The 12,122-nt window shown below is 46.2% G+C and overlaps 1 protein-coding gene across 1 annotated transcript in view; it reads left to right on the forward strand.

Annotated features, from left to right (window-relative positions):
- LOC148502617 (uncharacterized) overlaps positions 1–12,122 on the forward strand; it is a 311,881-nt gene that overhangs the window by 66,876 nt on the left and 232,883 nt on the right. The window contains exons 8-12 of the mRNA XM_088449562.1: positions 7,090–7,176; positions 8,685–8,876; positions 9,088–9,211; positions 9,330–9,427; positions 9,591–10,116. Coding sequence (XP_088305688.1) covers positions 7,090–7,176; positions 8,685–8,876; positions 9,088–9,211; positions 9,330–9,427; positions 9,591–10,116 — 1,027 coding nt within the window. The remainder of the gene's footprint in view (positions 1–7,089; positions 7,177–8,684; positions 8,877–9,087; positions 9,212–9,329; positions 9,428–9,590; positions 10,117–12,122) is intronic.

Consider the following 12,122-nt stretch of genomic DNA (forward strand, 5'->3'; position numbering starts at 1 on the left):
GGCTCCTACATTGTTCTCCTGCAGACGCTGCATTGCGGGAGTAAATAAGGAGGATTTATCATAGGATGGGCTGTGTGTGCGGTGCCAGCAGTTACCTGGTCCCTCTAACCCCCCAATGGCGCAGGACCCTCCTTGGGCGGTGTTTTCCCCGATGCTGGCTTCCATCGCGGACTGTCTGGCGGTCCCGCCCGCTGTCCCCCTTATGGGGTTGACCCAACCAGCCATCCCTCATTCCCCGGGTATACCGCAGTTATTGCAGTCTCCCCCTGGGTCTCAAACTGTTAGTCAATATGCGGGGGTGCCTATGTATATGCAGTCTCCCCCGGTAACGCAACAGTCTGTTATTCCCTTTCCGGGTTTCCCTCAGGCGGCTCAACCACCGTGGGTGGATGTACTCTCCAGTTCAGTCCAAAGTTTAGCAGCTTCAACTTCAGCCTTCCAATCTATGTTACATAGTGAAGTGACTCAAAAGGCGTCTGAGCGCCCTGCTATGTTATCCCAGGCTGCGCAATTATCAGACACTGAGGCGTCCTCAGATGATGGGGAGTTGCTTGAGGATTATATATATATGCAGCAAAGTACAAAAGCGGCACTTGCAAACCAGTGAATGCAGTAGTGTCTTTAATCGATGTTTCGGGGTTCTGAGACCCCTTCTTCAGGAACACATACAATGTATGTGTTCCTGAAGAAGGGGTCTCGGAACCCCGAAACGTCGATTAAAGACACTACTGCATTCACTGGTTTGTAAGTCTCCGGAGCACAGCTTTTGTACTTTGCTGCACGACAGGAGTGATCTCCATATTGAAGGCACCAGGAGCAAGATACCGACCAATTGCGGTCTGCAGAGTGCCGGGCCTCTATTTGAGATATTCTTACTGACACTATTACAGGTTACGTTTTATTATTAGTAGGGCGAGTGACCCAAAGAAGGGAGAATGTCCAGCTTCTGTTGTTACCTGTATAATGATAATGCAGCACCAGATTCTGCTCCAGCTGTATATTAATAACAAAAAGTTCTGCTCCACCTGTATTATGTAACACTGGGGTCTGCTGAAACCTGATTAAAGAAAGTGCAGCACCAGAGGCTGCGCCAGCTGTACTATTATAACAAAAGGTCCTGCTCCACCTGTATTATACCAACACTGGCGTCTGCTCTACCTGTATAATGATAATGCAGCACCAGAAGGATCTACTCCACCTGTTTCATATCAACATGAGGCCTGCTCCACCTGTATGATAATATTGAGACACCAGAGTCTGCTCCTCAAGTATAATAATAATAAATCCCATTACCCGCTGCCAGACACAACAATGGCCGATTTCTGCCTCTTCCTCCTGACACCGTCACCCGGAAGCTGCAGATACACTGGAAGAAACGCCCCTATAGATAGCCACGCCCCTCCCCTCCATGCAGCTATGGCTACTGAACTGCCCCGCCTCTATTATCATAGTGACCGCCCTCCTCTCATTCCCCTAAGTGCGAGTAGCCAATCAGGCGGCACAGAGTAGGAAGAACGTCCTGTAACTAAGAAGTTACCTCCACCTGCCGCTCACAGCTTCATCACTAGAGTAACATCTGTATAGTGTAATGGTGTCCTCATGTACGGTGACCGGCGGCCATATTCTTATAGTCTCCCAGTCACAGAGCAGGGGGGCGGAGCCAAAGGGGCTTTAGCTGCCATTTTGTCATAGACATTCCTGACAGCCGGAGCCAGGTAACCTGTCCTGTATATATTATATTATTATTATGTATTCGGGAGAGGTCACTGTACAGTGATATATGAGGAGGAATAACACAGCTCCCTGCACACACTGATATGTGGTATTATTATATAGGGGAGAGGGGACCGTACAGTGATATATGAGGGCGATTAACACAGCTCCCAGTACACACTGATATGTGGTGTTATTATATGGGGGGGAGGGGACCGTACAGTGATATATGAGGGGGAATAACACAGCTCCCAGCACACACTGATATGTGGTATTATATGGGGGGGAGGGGACCATACAGTGATATACGAGGGGGATTAACACAACTCCCAGCACACACTGATATGTGGTATTACAGTGTTCTCCCAGGCTGCTTTCTGCGGGCGCATCGCGCGGCAGAAGCAGCCTACCGCCCGGCACTTCCCCCCTGCCGCATTCCCGGTCACCCTCCTGCCGTGGAACGCTGGCCTCTGAAGCTATGATGTCATGACGTCACCCGCGACGTGTGGAGCCTGCCCTGCGCGCCTTCTGGTTCTAGTTAGATCCAGTCAGAGCGAGGCAGCGGGAATGGGAGCGCCGAGCAGCATATTAAGGTAAGTTCTGGGCTGGGCTGGGCTGGGACCCGTCTGGGGGCACTGCATATGGGGCCAGTCTGGGGGCACTGCATAAGGGGCCAGTCTGGGGGCACTTTATAGGGGCAAAACAAAACTACAGGAGGCAATGCATAAAGGGGAAAACTACACGGGGCAATGCATAAAGGGGAAACTATAGGGGCACAGTATAAAGGGCACAAATACAGGGGGCACTGCATATGGGGATAACTACAGGGGGCACTGCATAATGGGCACTTTTGACTGAGAGCCAGTGGGGGTGCACCCTGAGACCTGTCGGGCTGGAATGGTAAGGGAGGGCAGTGTTCTCCCCAGGCTGTTTTTTGCGGGTGCACCACCCGACACTTTGGGAGCCTGCAACTGGGGACGGTATTTGGGAACTGTATAAAAAGCACCAGATCCTACAGACTTTGCAGCTTTTCATAATAAGACAACTGGGCCTCTATTAAGAGGATAATTGATATATAAAAATGTTATTTCAAGTTGAAATCATTATAAGGTCAGGGTTTAAAACATTTTAGTATTGCGGAGGCCCCACCCGGCTACTTCTTGATACCACCAGGCTGGAAAAAAATTCTGGGGAGAACAATGAATACAGGTGGTGCAGACTCAGTTGTTACTATAATACAGGTGGTGCAGACCCCGTTGTTACTATAATACAGGTGGTGCAGACTCAGTTGTTACTATAATACAGGTGGTGCAGACTCAGTTGTTCCTATAATACAGGTGGTGCAGACTCAGTTGTTCCTATAATACAGGTGGTGCAGACTCAGTTGTTACTATAATACAGGTGATGCAGACTCAGTTGTTACTATAATACAGGTGATGCAGACTCAGTTGTTACTATAATACAGGTGGCGCAGACTCAGTTGTTACTATACTACAGGAGGTGCAGACTCAGTTGTTACTATACTACAGGAGGTGCAGGCTCATTACTATAATACAGGTGGTGCAAATACCAATATTACTATAATACAGGTGGTGCAGACTCAGTTGTTCCTATAATACAGGTGGTGCAGACTCAGTTGTTACTATAATACAGATGATGCAGACTCAGTTGTTACTATAATACAGGTGATGCAGACTCAGTTGTTCCTATAATACAGGTGGCGCAGACTCAGGTGTTACTATACTACAGGAGGTGCAGACTCAGTTGTTACTATACTACAGGAGGTGCAAATACCAATATTACTATAATACAGGTGGTGCAGACTCCATTGTTACTATAATACAGATGGTGCAGACCCAGTTGTTACTATAATACAGGTGGTGCAGACTCAGTTGTTACAATAATACAGGTGGTGCAGACTCAGTTGTTCCTATAATACAGGTGGTGCAGACTCAGTTGTTACAATAATACAGGTGGTGCAGACTCAGTTGTTCCTATAATACAGGTGATGCAGACTCAGTTGTTACTATAATACAGGTGGTGCAGACTCAGTTGTTACTATAATACAGGTGATGCAGACTCAGTTGTTACTATAATACAGGTGGCGCAGACTCAGTTGTTACTATACTACAGGAGGTGCAGACTCAGTTGTTACTATACTACAGGAGGTGCAGACTCAGTTGTTACTATACTACAGGAGGTGCAAATACCAATATTACTATAATACAAGTGGTGCAGACTCCATTGTTACTATAATACAGGTGGTGCAGACTCAGTTGTTACTATGATACAGGTGGTGCAGACTCAGATGTTACTATAATACAGGTGGCGCAGACCCCGTTGTTACTATAATACAGGTGGTGCAGACCCAGTTGTTACTATAATACAAGTGGCGCAGACCCCATTGTTACTGTAATACAGGTGGCGCAGAGTCAGTAGTTACAATAATACAGGTGGTGCAGACTCAGTTGTTCCTATAATACAGGTGATGCAGACTCAGTTGTTACAATAATACAGGTGGCGCAGACTCAGTTGTTACTATAATACAGGTGATGCAGACTCAGTTGTTACTATAATACAGGTGATGCAGACTCAGTTGTTACTATAATACAGGTGATGCAGACTCAGTTGTTCCTATAATACAGGTGGCGCAGACTCAGTTGTTACTATACTACAGGAGGTGCAGACTCAGTTGTTACTATACTACAGGAGGTGCAGACTCAGTTGTTACTATACTACAGGAGGTGCAGACTCAGTTGTTACTATACTACAGGAGGTGCAGGCTCATTACTATAATACAGGTGGTGCAAATACCAATATTACTATAATACAAGTGGTGCAGACTCAGTTGTTACTATGATACAGGTGGCGCAGACTCAGATGTTACTATAATACAGGTGGCGCAGACCCCGTTGTTACTATAATACAGGTGGTGCAGACCCAGTTGTTACTATAATACAAGTGGCGCAGACCCCATTGTTACTGTAATACAGGTGGCGCAGAGTCAGTAGTTACCATAATACCGGTGGTGCAGACTCCATCATTAGTATAATACATGTGGCACAGACCATACTTGCTTGGTAACAGACTGCTATCTGGTGTCTTGGTAGCATTAAATGGGTCAGCGGGATTTGGTAAATATATGGAACGGTAGTGTATAGATCCCCTTCATTAGATGTACCTTGAAGTGACATTGAGTAAGTGCAGAAGTGCGGTTCCATACCCATAAAGGCCAACAAAAGAAGAAATTTGTCCCCTAGCTGTCTCGCTTTGTTTGCAACACGTCGCGCTTGGGGGCTCGCTTCACTTGCTACAGGTTTATATACCTCCTCTATGTCCACATGGTTAGTAGGGAATGACGTTGGACAGTAACTGATGAATTCAGGGTACATTTACGGAAGGGGATCTATCCACTACCATATGGAATCCTCCTGAATGGCTCAGATAACTGCAGCGCCCCCTGCCTCTGTGGAGCCATCAGTGCACGTTCTCATTTGGGGGTATGTGACAGCTCTGCTATCTGCATACATGGTGGTTGATACATGCACCCTCACCACCACCGTGCCTTCTCTATCACTGTACATTGTGACCAGATCTGAGGGCAGGGTTACTACCTTTTCATTTTACAGGTTCCTGAGCAGGTAGACGTTTCCAAATACAGCACTTTATATGCTATAAAGGCACCTCATGCCCTTTTATATGACTTAGATCCCCCTAGTGCCCCTTTATAAGCCTCAGAGCCCAATCACACCCCTTCATATGCCTCAGAGCCCTTTCTGCCATTATATGCCAGCACAGAGCCCCCACATGCATCTTTATATGCCTCAGAGCCTCCTCACACCCCTTTTATGCCTTAGAGCCCGCTTGCACTCCTTTACATTGGTTGCTTGCAAGTGTGACTAAGTGACAGTATGATAGTATGCAGCTGCCATCGATAAACAGGAAGATGTGCCAGTATGGAGCTACAGTATGCTAGCCTGCCATTCTGGGTGCTCATACAGAGCTAGAGTATATTTGCCATCTATTCTGGATGCCAGAATGGAGTTTTGAGTGCATTAGCAATCCGTTTCCGGTGCTGGATTAGAGCTCTGATAACCTTAACCAACCATTGCGGGAGGGGGAGTGAGCTCTGAGTATGTTAGCCAGGTGTTTGGACTGCCACAATGGAGCCCTGAGTAGCCAGCAATTCTAGGTGCTGGTATAGGGCTACGAGAACCTTGGCCATTCATTGTAGCTGCCCCGATTGATTCTCCCCAGTGCCTCAGCAATCCATTCTGGGTTCAAGAATAGAGCTCTAAGTACCCGAGACCTTCATTCCAGCTGCTGGAGTAGGTGTTGGATGAATAGTTCTATCTGAGTTGCCAGAACAGGTGTTAGGTTACCAATTCCATCTCTTCTAGCTCCTGGAATAGGTGTCTCAGTATTGTGGGTATAAATAGAGCTTTGTGGCTCCACAGCAACATTTTGTAGGGGCCTCTACAAAACACACCCAGAGAGTGAGAGCATCTGCATACAAGGGGTCCACAATAACAAATCATCCTTCACCGACCCCAACACTGTGGGTAACATCATCATATCTAGGGAGGGGACTAATAACCCTCTCACCCAGGATGGCACAGGCCAACCATGGTTACCAAGTCCCTAATAGAGGGGTGCACCTGGGAGTAACCCCCTATACACAGATCAGGTCCGCTTCCTCAGGCAAATTGCATCAAGTATGTGTCTCGGAGGTCCAGAACTCTTGGCCATGAGAGGTTCATTGGTGTAACCTCCAGCAATGACGTGTGGTGGTCACTGAGCAGCCCTGTGAAGCTGGGTTAGAGGAACTTCTAAGAAACACTGACCATGACTCTATGGCTCTGGGAATGAGGGGACTTAGTGGTCACTTAGTCTATTGTTATTTTTTTTATGGGCAACATGATAGCGTAGTGGACAGCATTATTAATTCACAGCACTGAGGTCATGAATTCAATTCCTGAACAAGACTCTGTCTGTGTTGATTTTGTATGTTCTCCCCTGGTTTGTACTGGGTTCTACCAGGGGCTCTGGTTTCCTCCCATTTTCCAAATAAATACTGGTAGGTTAGTTGGCTTCTTTCATAAATACCCATAGAGAGAGAGCGAGAAAGAGAGTGTGTGTGGGGGGTGGGGGTGGGCTGTCTATGTGGTAGAAAATGTAGATTGTAAGCTCCACTGGGACAGATGTGACTAAATATTCCCTGTAAAGCGCTGTGTAATATGTGCTCACTACATAGATAACTGGTAATGAATAGCTTCTAATAATTATATTTATTCCTTGATTTCTGTGCAGTGAGGAGTCAGATCCTTGTTACTAGAAGTCACATGAGGGTGAGACGTGTCCTGTATAAATCACTGATCACTGAGGATGGACAAGGACAGGAGTCACATGACTGAGAGGATACTAAATCTCACCCTGGAGATCATCTTCCTGCTGACTGGAGAGGTGAGAGGGTCTGAGAGTGTCATAGTGACATCACATATGTATAGTAATAAAACAGGGACATGACTGGGGAGGGGATCTGGGAGTGTCACAGTGACATCACTTATATTTATAGTAATAATACAGGGACATGACTGGGGAGGGGATCTGGGGTGTCACAGTGACATCACTTATATCTATAGTAATAATACAGGGACATGACTGGGGGAGGTGAGGGGATCTGGGAGTATCACAGTGACATCACTTTTATCTATAGTAATAATACAAGGACATGACTGGGGAGGTGAGGGGATCTGGGAGTGTCACTGTGACATCACTTATAGCTATAGTAGACATGACTGGGGAGGTGAGGGGATCTGGGAGTGTCACAGTGACATCACATATCTATCATAATAATACAGGGACATGACTGGGGAGGGGATCTGGGGTGTCACAGTGACATCACTTATATCTATAGTAATAATACAGGGACATGACTGGGGGAGGTGAGGGGATCTGGGAGTATCACAGTGACATCACTTTTATCTATAGTAATAATACAAGGACATGACTGGGGAGGTGAGGGGATCTGGGAGTGTCACTGTGACATCACTTATAGCTATAGTAGACATGACTGGGGAGGTGAGGGGATATGGGAGTGTCTTAGTGACATCACTTATATCTATAGTAATAATACAGGGACATGACTGGGGAGGTGAGAGGATCTGGGAGTGTCACTGACATCACTTATAGCTATAGTAGACATGACGGGAGGTGAGGGGATCTGGGAGTGTCACAGTCACATCACTTATATCTATAGTAATACAGGGACATGTCTGGGGAGTTGAGAGAGTCTGGTAGTGTTACAGTGACATCACTTATATCTCTAGTAATAAAATAATACAGGGACATGACTGGGGTGGTGAGGGGATCTGGGAGTGTCTCAGTGACATCACTTATATCTATAGTAATAATACAGGGACATGACTGGGGAGGTGAGGGGATCTGGGAGTGTCTCAGTGACATCATTTATATCTATAGTAATAATACAGGGACATGACTGGGGAGGTGAGGGGATCTGGGAGTGTCTCAGTGACATCACTTATATCTATAGTAATAATACAGGGGCATGACTGGGGAGGTAAGGGGATCTAGGAGTGTCACTGTGACATCACTTATAGCTATAGTAGACATGACTGGGGTGGTGAGGGGATCTGGGAGTGTCACAGTGAGATCACATATCTATAGTAATAATACAGGGACATATATATTGTCAATGATTCAATTCTCGCAGGAACTAGGATATATTACATTGCTCATGGTATCTTGTTTTGTTTCTTTTCTATCACTGAAATGAAGATGTTAGGAGATGTGCTATATTCTGTCCACTGTCCTATATATGGTATAAAGTTAGGATAGGGGTTTTATTTGTAAGACTTACCCTTCATGCATATTTTGCACTGATGACACCTCAATAAACGGCTCCATGAATATATTTTGACCCTCTTATTAATGTCTCCCCCAATAAACAGGGTTACACAGTAGTGAAGAAGACTTCCGGTGAGTGCGAGACACCCAGCAGCCGTCCCTGTGTGTCAGTAGGACTGAGCAGGACCCAGAGCCCCATCACGGTGCCTCCACCTCACTCACTGATACATGAGAGACACAGTGACCAGAAGATCCTGGAACTCACCAACAAGATAAATCAGCTGCTGACTGGGGAGGTGACTGCTGGGAATAGGACATTACACAGTAACACCAGGGGATGTGTCTGGGTGATGACTGGAGAGGTGACTGCTGGGAATGGGACATTATACAGTAACACCAGGGGATGTGTCTGGGTGATGACTGGAGAGGTGACTGCTGGTAATGGGACATTGTACAGTAACACCAGGGGATGTGTCTGGGTGATGACTGTATCATTGTGTGTATCAGGTTCCTATAAGGTGTCAGGATGTAACTGTCTATGTCTCCATGCAGGAGGGGGAGTATATAGAGGAACACAAAGGTCTGTACAAGGACGTGATGATGGAGAATCACCGGCCCCTCACATCACTGGGTAAGAGGAGACTGTCATTTATTGTACAGGGGAGAGCAGGTATGGAGCCCCCTATATACACACATCACCTGATAATCACATATATACAATGTACTCAGTCACTGTGTGTCTCCTACAGATGGTTCCAGTAACAGAAATACCCCAGAGAGATCTCCCCATTCTCTTTTTTCACAGGATTGTACAGAGGAGGATCGCAGGATCCCACAGGAGCATCAGGTAGGTGGGATTTAGGGTCTCACCAATATACCAAAGTGACTGTCACTATATGATGTGTACAGAAGCTGTGTGTGTCTTATTATCCAGAATTCTTCTACTTAATGTGATATCATGAGATCTGACATTTCTAAAATGTTACTTTATTGTTTTGTGGGTTATTTAGGGTGAAATTCTGGCTGATATCAAGGTAGAAGATATAGAGGGAGTAGAAGAGACGTATGTGACTGATATGAAGGCAGAAGATTTAGAGGGAGAAGAAGAGACGTATGTGACTGATATGAAGGCAGAAGATATGGAAGGAGAAGAAAAGACGTATGTGACTGATATAAAGGTAGATGATGTAGAGAGAGTAGAAGAGACGTATGTGATTGATAATAAGGCAGAAGATATAGAGGGAGAAGATGAGACGTATGTGACTGATATGGAGGGAGAAGAAGAGACGTATGTGACTGATATGAAGGCAGAAGATATAGAGGGAGAAGAAGAGACGTATGTGACTGATATGAAGCTAGAAGATATAGAGGGAGAAAAAGAGACGTATGTGACTGATATGAAGGCAGAAGATATAGAGGGAGAAGAAGAGACGTATGTGACTGATATGAAGGCAGAAGATATAGAGGGAGAAGAGACATATGTGAGGGGTGATCAGCAGTGTAAGGAGGAGGAAATCCCTACCGATATCGCCACAGGTGAGTAATAAAGACTTATTACAGAAAAGAGTCGCATATTCTCCTTGCACTACAACACAGTGCCGTAACTAGCTATGGGCGACCGGTGCTGTCGCAAAGGGCGCAGAGGCTCTGTGGGCAGCACTGTCTACCCCACTTGCCCTTGTTCCTGGTTAGCAGGGTGCCTACAGCCAGGATTGCTTCTGGATCACCTGCAGACTGTCCTGTGGACTAACTGGCTCCCTGGCCAGTGTGTGCAGCCAATCGGGCGTCCTTAGGACGGTCATTGTTGCACTTAGTGAAGCAGTGTGTCACGCCCCTTCCGCATGACGTAACTGTGTTGCACACTCAGTGCACGGGGCCGGCACAGGGTGCAACCGTGCCCTGCTTCAACAATTTCTAATTCTACACGCTCAGCCAAAAGGCTTGGCCTAGCCTACTGATACAACATATGATAATATGCGGAATATTATTGCTCAATTTGCAATTAATCTGTTTCTGTGAAAATTAAATGGGTTAATAACTTATGTAGAGCGGTTTTGGGCTGGACCCTGCTGTGTTGTATACATTCCTTTTTCTTCCATCTGGGAGACACCTTACATCTGGGTTATGTATAGTAGAGGGAGGAGTCAGACACTAGCTAATTGAGAACTGGCTCCCATCCCCTATATAACTCCTCCCTTTCCACAGTAAGCTCAGTCTATAATGTCCTGGCTTTTAGTTGGGTTTTATTTCTTTATGTTAGTGCTTTGGATTTGGGAGCTTAGTTCCTGGAGACAAGCGACAAGCACCAACAGAGAGGGAGTTATATAGATTAGAGGGTTTGTGTGAACCTGTATCCCACTCTAAAGATGGCCACTGAGAGAGTCACCAAACTACCATGTCCCTGAGTCTCCATGCCAGACACACATCTGAGGGGGCCGCAGGCATAAAGGTCATATATGTTACAAGTATAAGAATCTTGTTGCCATTATACTGCACAGTGCTTTAGAGCAGATTGGCCGGGGCTTGTTATTACTCACAGATCCTGTAGAGTCGGCTTGTCTCACACCTCCATGGGCTGTTCAGCACAATACTTCTTCAATCTTCAGTGCTGCATTCAGTTTGAGGGTTACAGAAGCAGCGACATGCTGCTGCTTTTAAAGGAGAGAGTTGCATTGCTGGTTCCAGGACGCCGCTGACCCCTTCAGGCGCACAGCGGTGACGTCTTCAGGTGGGGCCACAAGTAGTTTCCAGGCCAGAGATTAAACGGCAGGATAGAGCGCGCTGCGGGTGACGTCATTGGCAAGCATCGGAGGCTATGTGTCAAAGAGTGATTAAATGACTGCTGCACAGTGTAATCGCGCAGCGGTGACATCAGGCCGAGCCACGGACGCTGGAGGCTATGTCACAGGTGTCCAGAATTAGCAGGACCCGGCGGCTGGCCACGCACCCACTCCCCCAGGTATTTATTTTTATTAAAACACAGGTGCTGCAAAGCCACAGCAGCTGAGGTCTGGGGGAAGTCAGAGCAGGTACTGGGTGATGGAGGCCTGACAAGCTAAGCCGTAACCCTGGAGTTTTACTATGTGTAGTTACCCTGGTGTTCTGGGCTTATTATACAGTATGTATAAGCATAGTTACTGCACTGTTGTCACTGATAGGCAGTATCTTACACGGGTATGTGTATGTATGTGTATGAGTGTATATTTGTGTATGAGTGTGTGTGTATATGACAATTTATTTTACCTTTGGTTTATAGGCAAAGAATTTGGTCTTTTGGGTCCAGGGTGTTTTTGCATTTAATCAAGTGGGTTAATAAGAGTCTACATTTAGCTCTGTATTTTCTATTCATTCAGGGCTACACTCTTTCTATGGGAAGTTAGGTAGCTAAATGATTGGAGTAGACTTGTCTTTCTTTCTCAGTATGGATAAGCCAGACAAGGGTTCTAAAAAAACAAGTCACTGTTTATACTTGTACGAAGTGTGATAAAAAATTTGCCAAAAGGTACCGACCCAGGGCCGCTCTGTGCTGGTTGTTCATGTCA

This window comes from Taudactylus pleione, unplaced genomic scaffold, assembly GCF_031769625.1.
Source record: "Taudactylus pleione unplaced genomic scaffold, aTauple2 ptg000488l, whole genome shotgun sequence".
Taxonomy (NCBI): domain Eukaryota; kingdom Metazoa; phylum Chordata; class Amphibia; order Anura; family Myobatrachidae; genus Taudactylus; species Taudactylus pleione.